At 44.9% G+C, this 22,787-nt stretch overlaps 1 protein-coding gene across 1 annotated transcript in view; it reads right to left on the bottom strand.

Moving 5' to 3' along the window:
- Positions 1-16,747, bottom strand: part of SVEP1 (sushi, von Willebrand factor type A, EGF and pentraxin domain containing 1) — a 129,208-nt gene extending 112,461 nt beyond the window's left edge. The window contains 3 exon segments of the mRNA XM_083720053.1: positions 822-998; positions 4,052-4,307; positions 15,872-16,747. Of these exon segments, the coding sequence (XP_083576179.1) occupies positions 822-998; positions 4,052-4,307; positions 15,872-16,384 (946 nt within the window). The 5' untranslated portion in view covers positions 16,385-16,747.
- Positions 16,748-22,787: the final 6,040 nt, after the last annotated feature.

The raw sequence follows: 22,787 nt of genomic DNA, 5'->3' as shown, positions 1-22,787 counted from the left end.
CAGAGATAATAATAATAATAATAATAATAATAATAATAATAATAATAATAATAATAATAATTTATTCATTCATTTATTTCCCTCCCATCTGCCTGGGTTTCCCAGGACTCACAGCCAAGATGGTCTCTGGTCTCTTAAGCAGCCTTCGCTTCTGTAGCTGGAGCCAGTCAGTCAGTCAAACAGCCAGTTAAGTAGTAAATTTTGCACTGAGAAGGTGGGGAATTTATTAAAACAGCCCCTTTAAGCTCAGTCCTTTTACGTCACCCCTTGGACATGAACAGCTGATAAGGCCATTCATTCTGTTTGTTATATGGGCAGCCCCTCCCCCGTTTACACGGGTTCGATATTGGCGCTACATCGCACTGAAGTCGGAAGTGACCTGGAAATGTCATAAAGACGTCACTGAAAGGTCACTAAGAGGGCGAAAGGGGGGCAGGGGGGGTGGAACAGGGTGTTTGCAGGCTTCTTCAATGAGTTTCAATTATACATGATTTCAATGATGTGTGCGGTGCCCTTGGAACGTAACCCCTACATAAAAGGGGGGCTGCCCATACTATTGGGTGAAGAAGACCCCACTGAAACTTCAAAAGCAGGCATCCCCAAACTTGGTCCTCCAGCTGTTTTGGGACTACAATTCCCATCATCCCTGACCACTGGTCCCATTGCCTAGGGATGATGGGAGTTGTAGTCCCAAAACATCTGGAGGGCCGAGTTTGCAGATGCCTGTTCAAAAGGGTACGGCAAAACAGAAGAGGCCACCTCAATCCATGCTTATATCCGTAGTCATATTCGCACCCAAGAAGAAGAAAACAGAGACTGACCTGTACATTCATGTTGCAGCCCTTTGCCATAGTATCCTTTTTCACAGATGCACTCAAACTGGCCCGTGTGAGTCCCACATTTGCAGCTCGCCATGATATCGCAGCAGCTTTCGCTCCCGTCGCAAAGGTAGGAACAATAAGATATGTCTTCTTGAATGTAGCTACCAGAAGGCAAATCTGTAACCACACAGAGGGTGAGTTGGGAAGGAAACAGGATTCCAAACAAACAAGCGAGTTAAGAGATAATACTTGTAACTATGGTGAAAATAGTTTTTTAATCAGGAACATTTTAACTTGGGGTGCAAAACGTGAAACGAACCGTAAGGATTTGCTTTGAATTTAATCCACATTCTTTGCTCAACCCTTATTGAGGCAAATATTTCATTGGCTACAAAGGAGAAATTTGGCGGCAGGTTGGGGAGAAGAGCTCATTGGTTCCCCAGTGATGCAGCAATCCATTCATACATTCCCTCCTCTGCCCTTAAGCACCTACAACTGTATGTTGATTTATAAGGACCCGACTCACTGGATAATTCTTCTACATGAGACTCAATTAAATAAATATAAGCTGCAGAAGAACAGAGCAGAAATATAACTTGTTCTTGGTTGCACCATATGCTGGTGTATAAAATTAAGACATCTCCATTCTAGATAGCCTCTCCTCCTTCCGGAGGGGAGGGGTTGTAAGCGGGAGCTGTTTCCCGCGTTGGCAGGGGGTGTCCCGGCCCCCTGCGTCAGCTGTCCCAGCTGCCGCACCACGCCCCCTGGCAGCCAACCAATCAGGTGGAAGCTGAGGGGGTGGGGCTTAGCCGCTCATATGTGGTTGCACTTGTGGTTGGCTGCCTTGGTTATCCAAGGGGCCTGGTAGGAATTTTTATCCAGTTGGCAAATTGGCACCAGCCACTTGGTTTTTTGCCTACCTCACAGCAAATTTTCAGGTATTGTGGTTAGGCATTGGAATATGTTTGTGTATTGGAGGGCAGGGTGTGGCCATCGTCTACCCCTCCACTTTATGGGTACAGTATTACGTTAAAGGAATCTGGCAGTATTGGATCCTGTCCAATGCCCTTGCTGGTGGCTAAGGCTGTGGCACGACCCCCGGTGACATTGGGGGAAGCTTCCAGTTGTATTTGCATCAACAAGCTCCTCCTACTGGTGGTTAACCCCTGATAGACTCCCCCCTTCCTGATGGGATGGAGTCACGCTCTGTTGTTTTATCCAGTGCCTAAGCCAATCACATGCTGTAATCAATAAAGTTGTGGCCTTTTTTTAGCCCATTAACCTAATATACGGCGTCCTTGTGCCTTTCTTATCCTTAAGTGGGTGGCCAGTCCTCGACTCACAAACTTATTCTGAGGCTCTTAGGGGTGTCTGGTTTGACAATTTGCAAAACTGATTCAATTTAAGATGCTTCAAAGCATTATTTAGAAAGCACTGCCTGATTCTTAGAAGGTGTGATCAACTTTGATATCAGCTTATCAAAGAGCAATTATTTTCCTGGCAGACAGTACACTGTAAAGTACTTAATAACATTTGCAGGTTGAAGTAGCCCATAGACTATTCATGAAGTGTTTGAATTTGCACAGGAAGTCAAAGAGTCACCCCTCTGAATATCTTACCAAGTTAATCAGATGAAGCCCTTTCTAGTCAAGTGGCCCAACAGGAACGTCATAGGCAGTGCTCTAAACGTTTGTTGTGACTTAATAATGATTTCGGTGGTCGGAGAGGAAATCCCAAGAGCCTCGGTGTTTGTTTTTATAAAATATATTTCAAGACCGCGCAATTCCAAAAGCACCCAAAGGCTTGAATTTGAGCCTTGTGCAGATGCTCATTTCATAGACTGCAGGGGTTGGGCTAGATGGACGTCCCAACTCTACAATTCTATGATTCTATACGTTGAAAGAAACGTGTGGAGGAGGAGCAACTAGGATTGCCTCGGTTGTCCCCAGCTCCTGACCTATGGACATTAGTATACCACCCAGAGTATTTGGTTTTGTGAGCACTGTACAGATGTCGTTGTTGTTTTGAATTATAATTATTATTCAAGGTGCTGATTACACAAGAGCACACATAGACCTGAATGTTAAAGCAAGTGGAATCTAAATGTGTGATGTGCACAGATGTGGCTCACTAGGCAGGGAGAAGCTGCAACGCTAATTTCTCCACAGGTGGAAGCAATAATAATAATAATAATAATTTATTAATTGTATTATTTATACCCCACCCATCTGGCTGGGTTTTGCCGGCCACTCTGGACAGAATAATCCCAACAGAATAATAATAGTAGTAGTAGTAGTAATAATAATAATAATAATAATAATAATAATAATAATAATAATGTGATAAAACATCAAACATTAAAAGCTTCCCTAAACAGGGCTGCCTTCAGATGTCTTCTAAAAGTCAGATAGTTGTTTATTTCCTTGCCATCTGATGTGAGGGCATTCCACAGGACGGGCGCCACCACCGAGAAGGCCCTCTGCCTGGTTCCCTGTAACCTCACTTCTTGCAGTGAAGGAACTGCCAGAAGACCCTCGGAGCTGGACATCAGTATCCAGGCAGAACGATGGGGGTGGAGACGCTCCTTCAGGTATACTGGGCCAAAGCCGTTTAGGGCTTTAAAGGTCAGCACCAACACTTGGAATTGTGCTCGGAAAGAGTTCAGGTGGCATATAAATGCACTAGCAGAGACAATTTGGTGTCCCTGCCAGCATCTTTGCACTACATCGACCTCCCCAGCCCCTCGCGCCCCACTCCTTCCCCCTCCCAGTAAACAACAGCAACCCACCTGCCTGGGAGGTATCATAGCAGCTTCACTTTATCTGGCAAGTGGCTTCTACACGTGCATAAATGTGAACTGGCCACACCCATTGCTGGCATGTGGTCTTCAGAGGGATGCTTAATTGTCTGACCCCAAAAAAGAGCTAACCACCCCAGAGTTAAGGTGAATCTTATGCTCAGAATGCGTGTCATAGCATGCACAGGCCTCACGCTTGTTTTCTGGATGTTTGGGTTTAGCATTACTGCATTTGTGTATCTAAAAGGATGGTTTCCTTCAGCGCCTGAATTTTTAGTTGATCAACTATTTGATCAGCATTTCCTGATCAATGTAGAATTCAAATAAATAACAGAAGTTCAGCGTGAGGACAATATTTCTGAATGCCATGAAAGTATTCCACGTGGAGTGGAATGTGTTCCATTTTATCAAAATTCAACTGGAAGGCAAGTACCTTCGTGGAGGGCTCTGCGAGCCAAAGCTTCAAACTCTGCGAAACTATGAAGCAAGTAGCAATGTTCCTCCTTCGGGTGAGACGCCATGTCGTTCAGCTCCCGGATGTTGCCTTGCCATATCCCAAACGTGAAGATCTCGACTCCAAATTCACGCAAGGATGCTGCAATGGGCCTGGGGTCTCCTCCATTGGAATAGCCATCGGTAATAAGTAAGATCACCTTGGAAGCATTTGCACGGGAGTGAAGCAGTATTTGCTGGAAGAAAGGGGGGGGGGGAATAGCATCTTAAGGCCAAGTGCAAGCAAACTGGTGACCTACTCATGGTCTTTTCAGCCAGGGGGGAACTCCCTTTAGTTACACTGTTTAACTGCAGCTTTTGCAGGACCACCCAGCATTAAGACCGTAAGATCAACAAGCTTTCAGCAGCCAGCATAGTTAAAAAGCCAAGTACTACTGACTCACAGTTCACACACTTATATTCAGCCTTAATACAGATGCTATATTATAGCATAATACAGATGCTATCAACCGGTCTTACAGGCAGTTTCTTATAATGAGAAGTCACCCACTTTTGTAAAAAAAGCAAACCCAGACACAATGATCTGACATTCACCACTAGCTGAAATTGCAATATTTTTTTTATCAGTACTTAAAAACCTCTGACTTGAAATATTAGATTAGATGGCATAAGAGCATCACACTAGGTTAGCTTGGTGATGTATCAAGTGAAGTTGAGTGAATGTTGCTGATGCCAGCCGAGTTAGATCTGTTCTCTGAACAAATGAACTGCATTATGGGGCAGAATCATAGAACTGTAGGGTTGGAAGGGACCCCTGAGTATCATCTAGTCCAGCCCCCTGAAATGCAGGAAGATGCAGCTGTCCGTCACGGGGATCAAACTTGCAACCTTAGGCATTATCAACACCATGCTCTGGCCAACTGAGCTGTCCATAAAAGGACAACTTGATGCAATATAACTGTGAATAATAATAATAATAATAATAATAATAATAATAATAATAATTTATTATTTATACCCCGCCCATCTGGCTGAGTTTCCCCAGCCACTCTGGGTGGCTCCCAATCAACAGTACAGCATTAAATATTAAAAACTTCCCTGAACAGGGCTGCCTTCAAATGTCTTTTAAAGATAGGATAGCTGCTTATTTCCTTCACATTTGAAGGGAGGGTGTTCCACAGGGTGGGTGCCACTACCGAGAAGGCTCTCTGATTTGTGTATATATGCAGGAAAACTTTTGGGGACCATACAAGCCCTCTTCAGGAGGTCTGCTCATGTGTAAAGCCAAAGTGCAAACCTCTGAAGTGAGGGTGGCGGAGGGCTCCTGTGGTTGTGGAGGCTTCCTATAGTATTCAGAACCCATATCTAAACTGTGCACAGAGCTTTCATGAGTTCCCTCCTGCTTCAGAAGTTTGTTCTCCAACTCGTGGAGAGTGACTGAGCTAAGTTGCTCATTCCCACTCTCTCCCCTTGTGTACTGGTTTTACACAGAGGTAAAAAAGGTAAAGGTAAAGGACCCCTGGATGGTTAAGTCGAGTCAAAGGCGACTATGGGGATGCGGCGCTCATCTCGCTTTTCGGGCCGAGGGAGCCGGCGTTTGTTCACAGACAGCTTTCCAAGTCATGTGGCCAGCAGGACTAAACTGCTTCTGGAGCAATGGAACACCGTGACGGAAACCGGAGTGGACGGAAACGCTGTTTACCTTCCCGCCGCAGTGGTACCTATTTATCTATTTGCACTGGTATGCTTTTGAACTGCTAGGTTGGCAGGAGCTGGGACAGAGCAACAGGAGCTCACTCTGTCACGGGGATTCAAACTGCCAAACTTCCAATCAGCAAGTCCAAGAGACTCAGTGGTTTAGACCACAGTGTCACCCGCGTCCTTCCTACAGAAGGAGAACCTGAGGAGGGCCACACACACAAATTCTTCTCCCCCCCTATTGGAGGTCATTTTCAGGGATGCTGCTCAGCTGTGGAGAAAGGAAATAGCGAGTCGGAACGTGGGGAGACAATTCGATAGGAAACAGAATAATTTATCACCTTTTGCTCTAAGAAACAGGCCACCTTTTGCTTTGGGAGGACAGAACCAGGTTAAAATATAAGTTCTCCTCCTTTGTTTTGGCCCCATGTAGTCTATGCCCCCTGAACTTCTGATACACCAAATTTCTCTTTATCCTTTTGCCCAGAAGTTCATTTAGGAGTCACCTGTGGGCAACCTCGTTGTTGGGCCTAATTAGGCCTCTCATAAACAACAGAGATTATATATATGCCCTGCATTTTTAAACTTTCAGGTCATGTTCCCATGTTTTGTTACTTCCTCAGCTGAAAATTCCAATATAACCCCAGCTGCCTCAGAGTCAGACAGTCCTGGCTGGCCTCCATTGGCTCCAAACAATGGACCCACAAGGTGGGTGTCGAAGGAAAACAAGAGACTGGGGTTTCATTCCAAGCATTGCAATATCGCAGCTGAAACTACTATGTCCAAAACACATAAAACACAAGCAAGACCTTAGGGTGTGACGAACCTCTGCTAATCTTCATATTGTACTAGAAGTACAGAATATTAGAATACGTTCTTAGTTACTCCTTTCTCATAGACCAGAAAGTCCTACCTTTGCCCATAAACCTGAACGGCGCCTATAGTTTATATGGTGTTTCTTTCTTCTCTTCTCTTTTAAATAATTTTTATTAAATTTTCCATTTTAACAATCCAATCAAATCACATTAAATATTCCAAATTATACAAATACATATCATATAGTCAGAATATTCTGCCAAATTATAAATTTTTATTGGGACTTCCCATGCTTCAAGTTCAGTGGGGCTCTGATCATCTTATGTCTCTACTGCCTTGAGTTTCCAATAGTTCCTTTAAATCTTCCTGTTGTTACCCTTATATGGTGTTTCTTTCTTTCGTTTTTTAATTAAAACAATGCATTTTTTTAAACAACATCTAGAAGGCCACAGGTTTACCAACCCCATTTTTTTCCTGTTGAGAAGATCAGCCATCATTTCATACACCCCTTCCCTTAAATTTCATGTCATTTTTTCCAAGGACATGTCAGCAACATGAAATGTGTTTGGTGTGAAGGAATGTTCCAAGGAGAAGAAATGTTTATTTACATGTCCCCAGTAACTAAGGACCCACATTAGAGTGGCTCTGGTTAACACAATGAATATATTTACATTGTGGCAATGTGGGACAAAGTATTTTTGTACCTGAATCCAGTGAGATAACAAGGATATGCAAGATAATACAATTACTAACATATTTTTGAGTTTATCTGGCTAAGTATTCGATCTCTTACAAGTGGAAGAAAACACACTCCACGGTAGAAGAATTTAGGGTGAATATGCCCCATAAATCTTAAATAGTAAAATGCTGAAGCAAAGTTTGAAATCTGGTCCAAAGTGATTGTAAAAAATTCCTTAAACTCTCTTAGAATTAACCGTGCAATTAGGTCCCTTAACACTTTGTAATTGATTAACCTGTCAGTTCAAAGTCTGCTTTTTCAGTAAATGTTTTTCTTCACTCCACTAGGAAAAACTCAGCTATTTTTCTTTCTCGCACCGCTAAGTGAAGATAACTAATTGCATTCCTTCCTTCAGCACAGCCAGCAACAGTAATATGACTGCCTTTGTTTCTTCTATCACAGGGAGTAATTGCACGTCCCAGAGAGCAGGAGATAAAACAACTCAGTGGCTATTCTTGATCTCTAGCAAGAGATCTCTTGAAAGAGCAACACCAAGGAGTCTTCAAATTAAAATTGTATTTTAAAGCAAAGGTGGATAACTAAGCACAGAAAACTAGGCTGTAACTGTATCATAAATCACAGAGCAGTGACTAACCTGAATACTCATTTGCATTTAATTAATTTTCATCTCCTTTGTTCTACCTTACAAATACAGTGCTACCCTGGTTCTCAAATGCCTTGGTACTCAAACAACTTGGAACCCAAACACTGCAAACCTGGAAATAAGCGTTCCAGTTTGTGAACTATTTTCGGAAGCTGAACGTGCTACAGTTTGAGTGTTACACTTCTGATTTGAGTGCCACACTTCCATTTTGAGAGTTCCGCTGAGGTCAGTCTGTTTTTGCTATTTATTTTGTGTTTGTGTTTTTGCGGCTTTTTTGTTTTGTTTTTGCGACTGTGTGGAACCCAGTTCAGCTACTGATTGATTGACTCTGTGACTGCAGTACCTTGTTTATCGCTTTCATTTTATGGAACAGTGGTCTCGTTAGATAGTAAAATTCATGTTAAATTGCTGTTTGAGGGCTTGTTTTTAAAAGTTTGGAATGGATTGATCCATTTTGCATTACTTTCTATGGGAAAGCATGCCTTGGTTTTGGAATGCTTTGGTTTTGGAACGGACTTCCCGAACAGATTAAGTTTGAGAACCAAGGTACCACTGTATTGAACTTGGGTAGTCAAGACAGCCAAAAGCTTGTCCTTCCTTCTAACTTCTGGATGGAATAACTTTGCATTGTTGATTTCAGCTAAGATCAAAGAGCAGGTGCCAGCAAAAATCACAATGCAGGAAAAACCATGCATCCAGCCAATGACTCTCCATAGCTCCATCCTTATTTCAGTTCAGCTGGTGATATATCACGAATGCTAAAAACCAAATATTGACCAGCCCTAATGTATTATCACCTTAAACATAGCACTACTGTATTAGCATTACCCCAGGCGGACATGCAGTGTAGTGGATGGAATATTGGACTTGGCCCAGGAAGTCTGGGTTGAAAGTTCCATTCAGCCACAAAGCTCCTGCTCAATCTTGGGTGAGTGACTATCAGGGACTATTCAAACTGGCTGACTCGGCTTTATAAAATGCAAGACATCCATAAAACGTAAAATATGCGTTCTAAACTTTGCAGGCCAGGAATAAGGCCTTCTGCAGCAGAATTCTATTCATTTCTAGTCAGAAGACTTGTGGGTCTCCTATGACCACTTTTCTGAGAGAAAGCTCCTTTAAATTCAATGGGGCTTAGATTGATTTGTGGCCTTTTGACCATAAGTCAATGGGTTAGGGCTACAATACTCCAGAGCTCCTACCACACCAGTTGTCCTTTTGTTCCAGAGGAACAACAGTTTACATATCAATAGTCTATAATGTACTTCCATAAAGATTTCGGGTATATTTCGGAGAGCCTCTTGAAAAAAAGGATTTGAGTCTTTTTGTGTAAACATAATGAAATAATTATTTTTAAATTTGGGGAAGCAAGTGAACATGGGTGAATAATTAAAGTTAGTAAAGGGGAAATATCACAAAGGAACCACAAGGAGCATAGGTGTAATACAATAGTGTTTAAAAATAGAGGACAGTGGCATAATAGCTCACAAGAAGAGAAAAAAGGTGGTTGTTACATTGAAGTGCAAGTTCCTCTATTCATTCCAGTAATGGCATTTCAACATAATAGAAGTCTTCTATAATCCCTACCAGGACAGGACAGTACTGTTTGTATCTCCAAGTTGCAATTTGTCTGGCAAGAAGATTCACAAGGTAAGAGCCCCTTAGAAAACGGACGAGATAGATTAAATATCAAGAGAGAACCAATTACATCTGGCTGAGTCAATCTACAGCACACAATACTTCATTACGAGAAGATGGTGATTCTAGCATCCTCATTTTAGCAGATTATGTTGGGAGGAATTGTATCATGCTAACAAATCACATTTAAAATAAGTAGTGGTCCAAATCAGGACAAAATTATTTGTGCTTAAGGTCCACTGAGTTCAACAGGCCAGCTTAGTTGCAGCTACCGTATTTTTTGCTCTATAAGACTCACTTTTTCCCTCCTAAAAAGTAAGGGGAAATGTGTGTGCGTCTTATGGAGCGAATGCAGGCTGCACAGCTATCTCAGAAGCCAGAACAGCAAGAGGGATTGCTGCTTTCACTGAGCAGCGATCCCTCTTGCTGTTTTGGCATCTGAGATTCAGAATATATTTTTTCTTGTTTTCCTCCTCCAAAAACTAGGTGTGTCTTATGGTCTGGTGTGTCTTATAGAGCGAAAAATACGGTAGTTTCTGCCCCATTAATTTCAATGGGGCTTTAGTGAGACTAATCTGTCTTGGATTTGGGCCAGTGTGTTGAACTTTGTGACACTGAAATCAGTGGCAATTCCTCCAAGTTCTCTTTTTGAGAGATCTATGACCATGGGTGTCAGGATGAAATGAGTAGATTATATACCTCTGGAGATACTGTTCTAGACTGCTAAGGCTCTATCTAGCTCTAAAGATGTTGTACTCCAATTGCTGATGTTTATACTGATGTTCTGTGTGATTATTGAAATGGAATTTGTGAAACAGTAACTAAAATGAATTTAAAAAGAATCAGTGGCAAAATATCCTAGAGATAATGCTATACCTTATGATAATATACCAAATGGATTCAAACCAATTCCTTGCTCCTAACCACACTGGGCAAAGAACACTTGGGATATTCCTAACTGGATCTGAAACCTATTTAGATACACCAAGCATTGAACAAGATCAATGATATACAGTGGGGTTGCTATCTCTGGTACCCTGGAAGATGCTTTCTTATATGCTGATAAGTCAACGTAGTTCTATGAAGAATCTTATATGCTGATAAGTCAACGTAGTTCTATGAAGAATTATTTTTGCTCCTAAAAACCAACAGAAATTCCTGAAGAAACAAAGGTTACTGAAAAATAATTCCAGAGGAATAGTTGGGTTAAGTCTGCTGCAGTTATAACTACGGAATGTTAAAGCAACGGAAACTAACAAATTTATTGTGATATAGCCTTAAAGGTAAAGGGACCCCTGACCATTAGGTCCAGTCATGGCCGACTCTGGGGTTGCAGCGCTCATCTCGCTTTATTGGCCGAGGGAACCGGCGTACAGCTTCTGGGTCATGTGGCCAGCATGACTAAGCCACTTCTGGCAAACCAGAGCAGCGCACAGAAACGCCATTTACCTTCCCGCCGGAGTGGTATCTATTTATCTACTTGCACTTTGATGTGCTTTTGAACTGCTAGGTTGGCAGGAGCAGGAACTGAGCAACGGGAGCTCACCCCATCGCGGGGATTCGAACCGCTGACCATCTGATCGGCAAGTCCTAGACTCTGTGGTTTAACCCACAGCACCACCCGCGTAATCAGGCTTAAAAAGGTAAAGGGACCCCTGACCATTAGGTCCAGTCGTGGCCGACTCTGGGGTTGCAGCACTCATCTTGCTTTATTGGCCGAGGGAGCTGGCATACAGCTTCTGGGTCATGTGGCCAGCAGGACTAAGCCGCTTCTGGCGAACCAGAGCAGCGCACAGAAACGCCATTTACCTTTCCACCAGAGCGGTACCTATTTATCTACTTGCACTTTGACATGCTTTCGAACTGCTAGGTTGGCAGGAGCAGGGACCAAGCAACGGGAGCTCACCCCGTCATGGGGATTCGAACCGCTGACTTTCTGATCGGCAAGTCCTAGGCTCTGTGGTTTAACCCACAGCGCCACCAGCGTCCATATAGCCTTATGTCATAATAAATTTGTCAGTCTTCAAAAAAAACTTTTTTTGGGGGGTGTTTTTATTTTAAAAATTAGCCACTTAGCCACTTTGTGAATTGCATGCACTCTTTTGCATCAAGAACTGCAGAGCTGTATGGGTGGAATTGGACCATTTTGAACTGTGTGTGAATACAAGCAGCAGAATCCTATGCACGTTCACCCAGAAGTAAGGAGCACAGTGTTCAAGCATGTGGCTTACTCCCAGGAAAGTGTGCACAGAATTACAGCATAAGAGAAACAAGCAGACAAGATAGTGGTGTCATAAATGCTCTTGTGCAGCACTACTGAGCATATTCATGTAGAATTAGACCCCACAGACCTCAACAGGACTCAGTGGCGTAGCGTGGGGGGTGCAGGGGGGCCGGCCGCACCGGGCGCAACATCTGGGGGGGGGCCGCTCGCACTCGCAGCTCTCTGCCCCCTGCTAAAATCCATGGGTTAGGGGGCACAAATTACTTGCCTTGCCCCGGGTGCTGACAATCCACGCTACGCCACTGACAGGACTGACTCCCTACTAAGCTCGCATTCGATGGCAGCCATACCCACCTGAAATTTGTGGATTTACTTGCAAATTTTGTTAGTGTTAAGGTAGAAAGCAAGAAAGACATTTTACAAGTAGATCTATATTCAAGTAAGTGATGATTTTTATATTTGAACCACCCTGAGACCTGCGGGTACAGGACGGTATGCAAATTTAATAAATAATAATAATATCAATAATAATATATATTTGAATTGGGAAATGCATCATTCAAACATAAATTATATATAAAAAAATTCATTACCTCTTACTTATTCCTGCTTAAATAAAAAAAGTTCCTACGTTAACATAAACATATATTTTTTTTACCTTTTCAAACAAAACTCCCTGGACCTGATCCAGGCAACATTAAGCAACAGCGCAATCCATGTTTACTCAGAAGTAAGCCCCTCTGAGTTTAATGGGACTTGCTCCCAGTTAAGTGTGTGGGATATGCAGCTAAGTTAAGCTCCACTGATTTGAGTGAGACATGAAAGTATTTAACTTTGCCCTAGATTTTATGCACATCTTTAATAATAAATGTATTTGTGTAGGACATGTTACAGAGGATTTTTTTTTTAAAGGAACATGATTAAGTTGCCGCATAAAAATAAGATAATTTTAATGCCCACAAGCAAGAGACTGTGAATAATTTCTGTCTCACAGAGCAAATAAAAGCCTTAGCTTTACCTTACACTTTTGAGATGACAGAACAGTATCAAGATTGCTACTGAACCCTGATTCAATTTCTTTACCTGCTTAGTGGATTGTTGTATTTTTTATGTTTGAGCCACCTTGGGATGTTACATGAAAGGCGTTATACAAATACCTAAAGAGTCATTTCTCAAATAAAAGCTGCCACATTCCACTTTACCACATGACAAATGCCATGCAGATTTCCAGAGATCTTCTATGATATACACTGTTGATATTATATGTGTGATGAAGTAGGCTCCAGGCCACAAAAGCATACACCATAATGAATTTGTTATTCTTTATAGTACCACAAGCTGTCAGGAAAATAGTTACAGTCAAACCTTGGTTCCCGAACGCCTCGATTTTGGAACGTTTCCGTTCCCGAACGCTGGAAACCCGGAATTAACTCCTGTGGTTTTTGAACGGTTTTCAGAAGCCGAACATGCTATGCGCTTCCATTTTGAATTTCTCTATTGTATTGAGGCTTCCACTTTCAGTTTTTGGTTGACGAACGTTTCGGAAGTCGAATGGTCTTCCGGAATGGATTACGTTCGACAACCGAGGTTTGACTGTAGTACATGTGATCATAGCTTTCCTCAATAAATAAAGGCTCTTGCCAAGTAGTTAACGTGTGTTGAATTATTACAGCTGCTAACGCGTTAGGCAAGAGAAATGCATCTAAACATAGAAATAATATTACATGTTAAAACAGGTAACTCTCATTACTATGGTGAAAATGACAATTTGACAACTTTGAGTCTCAAAAAACGGGTTAGATGCTGTCCTAAATATGTATCGATGTAATTTCATGATCTGAGTGTTTTAACCGATTCCTATTCATTCAGTGTTGATAATCCTGGGATTCATTTTCTTAACCCCCCTCCCCCCAAAAAACCTTGATGCAGCAAGGACTTTATTAGCCCAGAAGTGGAAGCAACAGTAACTACCAACAACTGAAGAGCGGCAGACGAAGAGGATGGAATATGCAGAGCTGGTGAAGCTGACCGGGAAAATCTGAAACCAGTGCAATCAAGCTTTCCAAAAAGACTGGGGTAAATTTATACAATATTTGAAAGACAATTGCAAACAATTAAAAACACTAGCAGGATTGGCTTAAGAATACTTGTAATGATGATGGCTCTACGTCTTTACATATTCTTTTAAAAATATGAAATGGTGCATTCTAAACAGGAAGAAACACAACTGTGATGACAAAGTAAAGAATTACAGTGGTGTCCAAACTTTTTTTTTAAAAAGGCCCAGATTTGATGAAGTGAATGGCCGTGAGGGCCGACCAAAGGGCCAACCACAGTTGTTGACCTTTTTTTAGGAAATAAACTGCCACAGGGGCCACTTTTCAATATCGCAATGTAACACTATACAGTGGAACCTTGGTTCTCAAATGGCTTAGTTGATGAACAAATCGGCTCCCGGATGCTGAAAACCCGGAAGTAGGTGTTCCGGTTTTCGAACGCTTTTGGGAAGCTGAACATCCGACGCGGCTTCCACTTGCATGCAGGAAGCTCCTGTAGCCAATAGGAAGCTGCGCCTTGGTTTTCGAACGTTTCGGAAGTTGAGTGGACTTCCAGGACAGATTATGTTTGAGAACCAAGGTACCACTGTATATCAAGAGGGTGAATTGGCATTTGAACCAAGGGACGTGGGTGGCACTGTGGGTCAAACCACAAAGCCTAGGACTTGCTGATCAGAAGGTTGGTAGTTCGAATCCCTGCAACAGGGTGAGCTCCTGTTGCTCGGTCCCTGCTCCTGCCAACCTAGCAGTTCGAAAGCATGTCAAAGTGCAAGTAGATAAATAGGTACCACTCCGGCGGGAAGGTAAATGGTGTTTCCGTGCGCTGCTCTGGTTTTGCCAGAAGTGGCTTAGTCATGCTGGCCACATGACCCGGAAGCTGTATGCCGGCTCCCTAGCCAATAAAGTGAGATGAGCGCTGCAACCCCAGAGTCGGCCACGACTGGACCTAATGGTCAGGGGTCCCTTTACCTTTTATATATAGGGTGCCTACATTCTGGTTTCATGGCAACATGTGCAAATGGCTTGAGATACCTATTAGGTTCATAAATCACCATATAGCTTATATTCAACACAAAAAACAGCGACAATTTGTTTTTGACAAAGGACAGCTGGACATATAAAGGGCCCCATTACCTTCAGTAGCTTAGGGCCTCATCAAACCGAAATCCGGCCCTGAGCCCCACACTGAGCAAAAGTTTCCTGCATTGCAAGGTTTGGGGCTAGATGATCCTTGTGGTCCCTTCCAACTCTACAGTTCTCTGATTCGATGACCCTGAGATGAAGAATCTCATGCTCTACCAGCTGAGCTATCTGCACTGGAGATGCCAGGGACTGACCCTGGACTCTTCTGCCTGCAATGCAGATGCTTTGTCTTTGAGTATAACATCTAACTCCAAGGAGCCAAGGTCTCTTAGCTGCATCTAAAATATTTGAGGGCTCCCTCCTTCCCCCAAGTTGATGGGCATCGGCAGTGCTATTTTTCTAGAGAAATAGGTGCCACACTTCTTCTAACAACAAAAAAGGAGGTTCCAGTCCCGGGTACCATTGAGTACCCCCTGGGGCAAAAAGCACCAGGTATTGCCATTCAAAGAGTGGTCAAGAATGCTGGCTGGGCTTACTTGGGTCTCCCAATATTTTACTCAAGTTGGCACCTCTGGGGCCCCCAATGAAATCTTTGATGGGGCCAAAAAATGTATATTAAATCAATTATGGGCATTGCCATTCAAATGGTGTGGTGTGCCAGACATGTGATTGATTACGCAGGAAGGGGGCTTGTTGTTGTTTAGTCATTTAGTCGTGTCCGACTCTTCGTGACCCGCAGTTTGGTCAAACTCATTCTGGTTGCTTCCAGAACACTGTCCAACCAACTCGCCCTCTGTCGTCCCCTTCTCCTTGTGCGCTCCATCTTTCCCAAAGGACGGGGCTTACCTGCCCCCTAACATTACATTCAAGTCACCCTCCCTGCTGGAGGGCACCACGTTGGCACCCACCCTGCGCGTTCCGACGTTACGCCCGCCACTCACCGCCGCTTGCTGGAAGGCGCCCTTAGTGTAGGTGCCGCCCCCTCGGTAGCCGATGGCCGGGATCTCCCTGCCGAGCAAGGCGCACTTGTGCTGCTGCCGAGCCCGCGCCGTCGCGGGCGAGATGTAGTCGACTCTCGGCACCACGTTGTTCTTGGACGAGAAGGTGACGAGGGCGACGCGCGTGGCCGTGGGCACCACGGGGAAGTCGGACAGCAACTTCTTGACGAAGCGCAGCTCGCTGCGGAAGTTGGCCTGGCCCACGCTCGACGACTCGTCCACGAGGAAGACCAGCTCCAGGCTCCCGCTCCGTTCCCTCAGGCGCCGCACTTGTCGCTTGAAAGCCCGGCCCAGCTTCTCCACTTTGCCCTCCGTCGTCGCCGGCGAGGGCGACGCAGAGCGCGCAGCCAGGGAGCTCAAGTCGACGGGGCGGGAGAGGCTGAGCGGCTGCGGCGGCGCCCAGCCCCACACCAGCGACGCGCCGCCCCACAGGTACACCGCCAGCAGGGACCACATCCCCCCGGGTCCAACTCGGATCGCCTCCCCCCAGCTGCGCACGCCGGACGCCCCCTCGAGCTTCTCCCCTCGAGCTTCTCCCCTCTCGCGCGTGAAGCCCTTTCTTTTTTGGGAGCGCACGTGGAGAGATAGAGAGCCCTGGGCGCGCTCGGCGGCGGCGTCTAGCCTCTGACTGCGAGGAAGAAGGAAAGCGCTGCCGTCCCTCAAGCCCTTCCTCGACGTGTTTCTGAAAAGGAGGAAGAATGGGGCACCGGCGAGAAAGAGAGAGGAAGCTCGGTCCTCCTCCTGCTCCTCCCCTTCGCTCAAGTCGCGGCTGACTCCGGATTCCTTGTCACCCGAGCGCCGTCGGTGTCTGCCAGGCTGTCAACATTCCCGGCGGCGCAAACACATCGGCACCGAGGCTTAAGCTCTGATTGATCCCATATGTCTGGCAGGCAGCGCCGGACGGAGGGGAGGGAGGGAGGGAGGGAGAGAGAGAGAGAGGGGCGGCGAGAGGATGCCGGGCTCGAGGGATGCATCCAGATACCACGAGTGCCACGGTAATTGGAAACACTTTGTAGCAGCAGGCGCAGCGGGGGACCCGGGGGGGGTGGCCGGTTGGGGGGGGGGGAAGTGTGTGCTTGGCTGGAGCGGGGGACGCCACCTCCCGCTTCCAGGAAGCCTCCTATCTCACCCAGTGTTTTCCCAGGTCCCTTATTTCAAAGGAAGGCAAGTCCCAGAACATTGGATTGTAGAGTTGGAACGGTCTAGTCCAATTCCCCCCTGCAAGGCAGGAATCTCAGCTACAGCACCCAGGTCAGATGGCCAGCCAATCTCTGCTTAAAACCCTCCAAGGAAGGAGAGTCCACAACTTCCCGAGGGAGCCGGTTCCACTGTCAAACAGCTCTTACTGTCAGAAAATTCTTCCTGCTGTTTAGTCAGAATCTTCTCTCTTGTAACTTGAAGCCATGGGTTCGAGTCCTACCCTCCAGAGCTGGTCTCCTATCTCCTCTGAGCCTCCTCTTTTCCAGGCTAAACATACCCAGCTCCTTCGACCATTCCTCATAAGGCCCTTGATCATCTTGGTTGCCCTCATCTGCACACTTTCCAGCTTGTCAACATCCTTCTTCAATTGTGGTGCCCATATAAATGGATACAGTATTCCAGGTGTGGTCTGACCAAGGCAGAATAGAGTGGGACTATACAGTGATGTAGCGTGGGTTGTCAGCACCCGGGGCAAGGCAAGATAGTCCCCCTCTCTCTCCGCACCACACCACACGCCTGGCACCCCCCCCTCCACAGTGGGCGGTGACCCGGAGGCTCGGATGGGATTTGCACAGCCAGCACTGCAGTGAGAGAGAGTGAGTGAGCCAGGTAGGGGCAGAGAGCTGCGAGTGCGAGTGTGAGCGCCCCCCCCAGATGTTGCGCCCGGTGCAGCCGGCCCCCCTGCACCCCCCACGCTACGCCACTGGGACTATAACTTCCCTTGATCTGGGCACTAGATCAGTTCAGTGATCAGCCAAAAAGAAATAAACCCCAGCGCAGCTTGAACTGCTCCTATAAGGGTTTCTCAAACTTCAAAAAAGTTGCATTTGAGCCAGAGTCCTAGAATTGTATAGTTGGAAAGGAGCCCAAGGGTTATCTAGTCCAACCCCCCGAGGTACCGCTGTACAGGACAGCCTTCAGCTGTTTTCTAAAAGGCAGATACAATCAAACCTTGGTTGTCAAATGTACTCCATTCCGGAAGCCCGTTCGGCTTCCGAAATTTTCAACAACCGAGGCATGGCTTCTGATTGGCTGCAGGAGTTTCCTGCAATCAAGCAGAAGCTGCATCAGACACTCAGCTTCCGAAAAACTTTCAAAAACCAGAACACTTACTTCCGGGTTTGCGGCGTTTGGGAGATGAAACGTTCCAAAACGGAAGCATTTGGAAACCAAGGTTTGACTGTAGTTGTTTATTTCCTTGACATCTGATGGGAGGGTGTTCCACAGGGTGGGTGCCACTACCGAGAAGGCTCTCTGTCTGGTTCCCTGTTCCCTTCACTTTTTGCAGTGAGGGAACCACCAAAAGGCCCTTGGAGCTGGGCTTCAGTGTCCAGGCTGGACGACGGGGGTGGAGATACTCCTTGACTGATTTCTCAGTGATAACTTGTTTATCCATCTTCCTTAACCTACTGCCCTCCAGATGTTTTGGCCTGTAACTCTCAGCCCAAAGTCTAAGGCTGGTATATGCAGCGAGGGAAAGGATTTTGGGTGGAAGGAAAGCTTGGCCTAAACGCAGCCTCTTTCTTTAGTCTCAGACATATGATAGAATGGCAAAATTGACTGGACCAGATTGTAAGGAGCTTTGGGTCTAGATAATTTCTGTAGAAAATATTTATTTTCTTTTAAAGGCGTGTTTGTTGGTATGTCTCCATCCTTTTACACGTTCTAAACCAGCAAAATGTTTAATCTTACCTAAACGTATATGCAGGGATATGCAGTATATGTGCTAAAAGAAAAAAGGGGGGGAAAGGTAAAGGACCCCTGGATGATTAAGTCCAGTCAAAGTTGACTATGGGGTTGCGGCACTCATTTCAGTTTCAGGCCAAGGAAGCCAGCGTTTGTCTGCAGACAGCTTTTCCGGGTCATGTGGCCAGCATGACTAAATCGCTTCTGGAGCAAGGGAACACCGTGACGAGAAGCAGAGTGCATGGAAATGCTTTTACCTTCCCGCTGGAGTGATACCTATTGATCTACTTGCACTTTGACATGCTTTCGAACTGCTAGGTTGGCAGGAGCAGGGACTGAACAATGGGAGCTCACCCCGTTGTGGGGATTCAAACCGCCAACCTTCCGATCAGCAACCCAAGAGGTTCAATGGTTTAGACCACAGCGCCACCCACATCCCATACCTGGGCACTCACAGGCAGCAAAATGCACATGTCTGTTGCCAGAGTACTTACTGATCAAGCCTCTGGACTTTTTTTTTCTGCTTAATGAATTAAGAAAACCTGCGCAACCACTATGAAGATGGCACGAGACATACACACACAGAGAAATTAATGTTTTCTTCTACAGACAATGGCTGCTGTACAATACAGCCTCCAGGTCTCTGAAAAGCTATCATCTGTATTCAGCCTTAAGATGCTTTTCTACAACTGCATTTTTGCAGAGGTTGCTCAGGAGTTCCCAGTTGACTAGGCCATTTTATTAGCCAGATGAAATACATGTTGCCCTACAACATTATTAAACAGTTTCACTCATTATAACTACATGTTCTGAAACCGCTTACTGTCAGGACGTGACAGTTCTAGTGCTGAGAACCGCTAACTGTGAAAATGCGGCAGTTTATTTTAATCTCAGCAACCTCCGCACATGTGCAAAGCTGAAAAATCTAGGAGACAATTATACATTAATCCTCCTCATACAGAGATTAATGAAAATTCACATTTTGCCGAGTGACAGGATTCTCGCCCCGCTGATCCTACTGTCATCGCACATCCAGTTCTTCCCTTTTCAGCCCAATAGGACTCTGTGTATCAAAAGGTTGATGGCTCAGTGGGCTGTAAGACAAAATATAATTTATATGTATATGCATGATTAGTTAGGGCAAAGGCAATTTATCCTTTAAAAATAGATTCAATTGCAAAACAGAATGCATGATTCCGGAGGATTAAGGAAGGAGGAATTCCGCTAAGATTGTCAACTTCAGTGTCACAAAGGCATGGCTTGGAAACAAAGAAAACGCCAAAGCGGTTAAAAGAGAAGAGGGAGAAATGTTGCTTTTTAAAGGGAGGAATTCGTGTGCCTGGCCTTCTTCTTGACGGTGTTTGAAAATGTGCCGATACCCCTGTTGATCACTATTTCAAACAACACTCCAGTGATTTACATTAGTTCAGCATGGGTGGTATACCCAAAGATGCAGATCTTTGTGTTTGTAAATCTACCCTGTTCACATTTGAAAGTGGGGAATAAGTGATGAGGGAATGAGCCCTTAACTTTCCCATGACTTACTATATTGCTCATTGTCTAATGACGTCACTTTTCCTGCAGCTGCCAGAAGTTAGCAAGGAGGTAAGTTGTGGGTGGAAGGAGGCACTGTGGTCTAACCAGTGTTTCCCAACCTTGTGCCTCCAGATGTTTTTGGCCTACAACTCCCATCATCCCTGACCACTGGTCTTGCTAGCTAGGGATGATGGGAGTTGTAGGCCAAAAACATCTGGAGGCACAAGGTTGGGAAACACTGGTCTAAACCACTGAGCCTCTTGGGCTTGCTGATCAGAAGGTCGGCGGTTTGAATCCCCACGACGGGGTGAGCTCCTGTTGCTCTGTCTCAGCTCCTGCCAACCTAGCAGTTCGAAAGCACACCAGCACAAGTAGATAAATAGGTACCACTGCGACGGGAAGGTAAACGGCGTTTCTGTGCACTCTGTTTTCTGCCACGGTGTCCCGTTGCACCACAAGCAGTTTAGTCATGCTGGCCACATGACCCAGAAAGCTGTCTGTGGACAAACGCCGGCTCCCTCAGCCTGAAAGCAGAGATGAGTGCCACAACCCCATAGTTGCCTTTGACTGCACTTAACCGTCCAGGGATCCTTTACCTTGACCTTTCCCTCTGTATCCTTCATCCATGTGCCCATTTTGCTCTTTAAGTATAACTTGCTTCAGTTACTCATGTGCTAATAAGATCCAGACTAGGCTACTACAGTGCACTTCATGTTCAACTGGTACAAAATGTTTGCCATCTAAATGTTGGTGGGAGACAGGAGGTCTGAATATGTAATGCCGATATTGTAGCAATTGCACAGGTTACTGGTGTGGCGATCACACAGGGTCCCCGGACGTTTCACCATCTATTGATCCCTGTGCCACCACTTTATTTCTTGCTGCCACCACCCAGGCCCTACCTGGTACCATACTGAGTCCAGTCAGGTTTAAATTGGAACATAAACTTCTGTTTATTTATTGCAGTTTAACAAGCATGTGGTTTCATAAATGGTATCGGTCAATTACAATCATGGGATGCCTATCCAGACCTATAAGTTCCGCTACCTGCTCTCACTCACTAAACCACCTCTCAGATATTTACTTGTCTCCCTAGCCCCTAACTGTTCCTGACTCAGCTTATTTCGCTACACTAACTCAACATACCCACAGACTCTATCCCCATTCACTCCCACTCCAACCAACCACCCAACTGCCTATGAACTCCCCCTTTGCACCCCCCCCTAGAGCTGGTTTTATAGTCCCTCTGACTCCACCCCCAGGTTCTGATTGGGCAACTTGTTTAACTATTTCACCTCCAGCACTCTCATATGTTAACGTCACAACTGGCGTATTTTTTTGCACTCAATTTAAAGAGCTGCTCCCCCCCCCCACTTCAGGACCCAGTTACTGGAAGGACTACTTACACCTACATCAAGTTGCCCTTGTATTGAAATCCACTGCAGAGACCACCCTTGAATGCCCACAAATAACATCAATTAGGTTGGCACTCACCAGAGAGGGCCTTTTTGGTGGTGGCTCCACATCTTTAGAACGCTACACATTGAGATATGGTCTTTCCTTTCAATTCAAGTTTTTAAGTGGACTATAAAAGCTCAACTATTCTACCTTGCTTTTTCTTGATGGTGTTAGGATGCTTCGGCTGAAATTATTATATATATTTTTAATAGCTGGGCATAATGATACGGTTTTATCTAATGACAATTTGTTTTGTCTAAAATGACTTTATTTTATCTTACACGTTTTAATGATATTTTCTATATTACAATCAGCCTTGGGAGGGTAATTACTGTGAAAGGCGACCCAAAATACTTTTTTAAAAAACCCCTGGTTTCTTAGTGATTCGCTCAGAATCAGATTTAAACACACAGATCTACCCCCATCATTTGCAATTTGACTTCAGCAATAGTGTCATTGCCAAACTTTGCCAACGTCATTCAGGCACACCGATTTAGTTACACATGTTTAGGCACTCAACTGTTTAATATCAGATTTTTGTACAGCAGTATACTTTGGCTCTATGCATTGTGGAAAAAAGCCAAACTAGAAGTTGGGAGAGGATAATGATATGAAAAAATAATGACTTTTAACCCACTGGACGTACATCTAAATAACAGATCTTGAATACTTTATTTTCTAAATTCTTCCAATTCCACTGAATTCTCCCCCCCCCCCACTTCAGTCATGCTTTGCATTAAATTCCGGATTCCCTTACATATCTTGGGTGAAATAAATCAGTATGGTGACACTGGAAAAATCCTCAGTCCAGAAAGTAATCTTAAAAGCTAAGTTCCAGAGCTCACTTAAAGGTAAAGGACCCCTGACAGTTAATTCCAGTTGCAGACAACTCAGGTTGCGGCACTCATCTTGCTTTACAGGCCGAGGGTACCGGTGTTTGTCCGCAGACAGCTTTCCAGGTCATGTGACCAATATGACT

This window comes from Podarcis gaigeae (genome assembly GCF_964106915.1).
Source record: "Podarcis gaigeae genome assembly, chromosome: 17".
In the NCBI taxonomy this organism is placed as follows: Eukaryota; Metazoa; Chordata; class Lepidosauria; order Squamata; family Lacertidae; genus Podarcis; species Podarcis gaigeae.
Note: the sequence above shows the minus strand (reverse complement) of the source record. Positions and strands in the feature narration are given on the sequence as shown.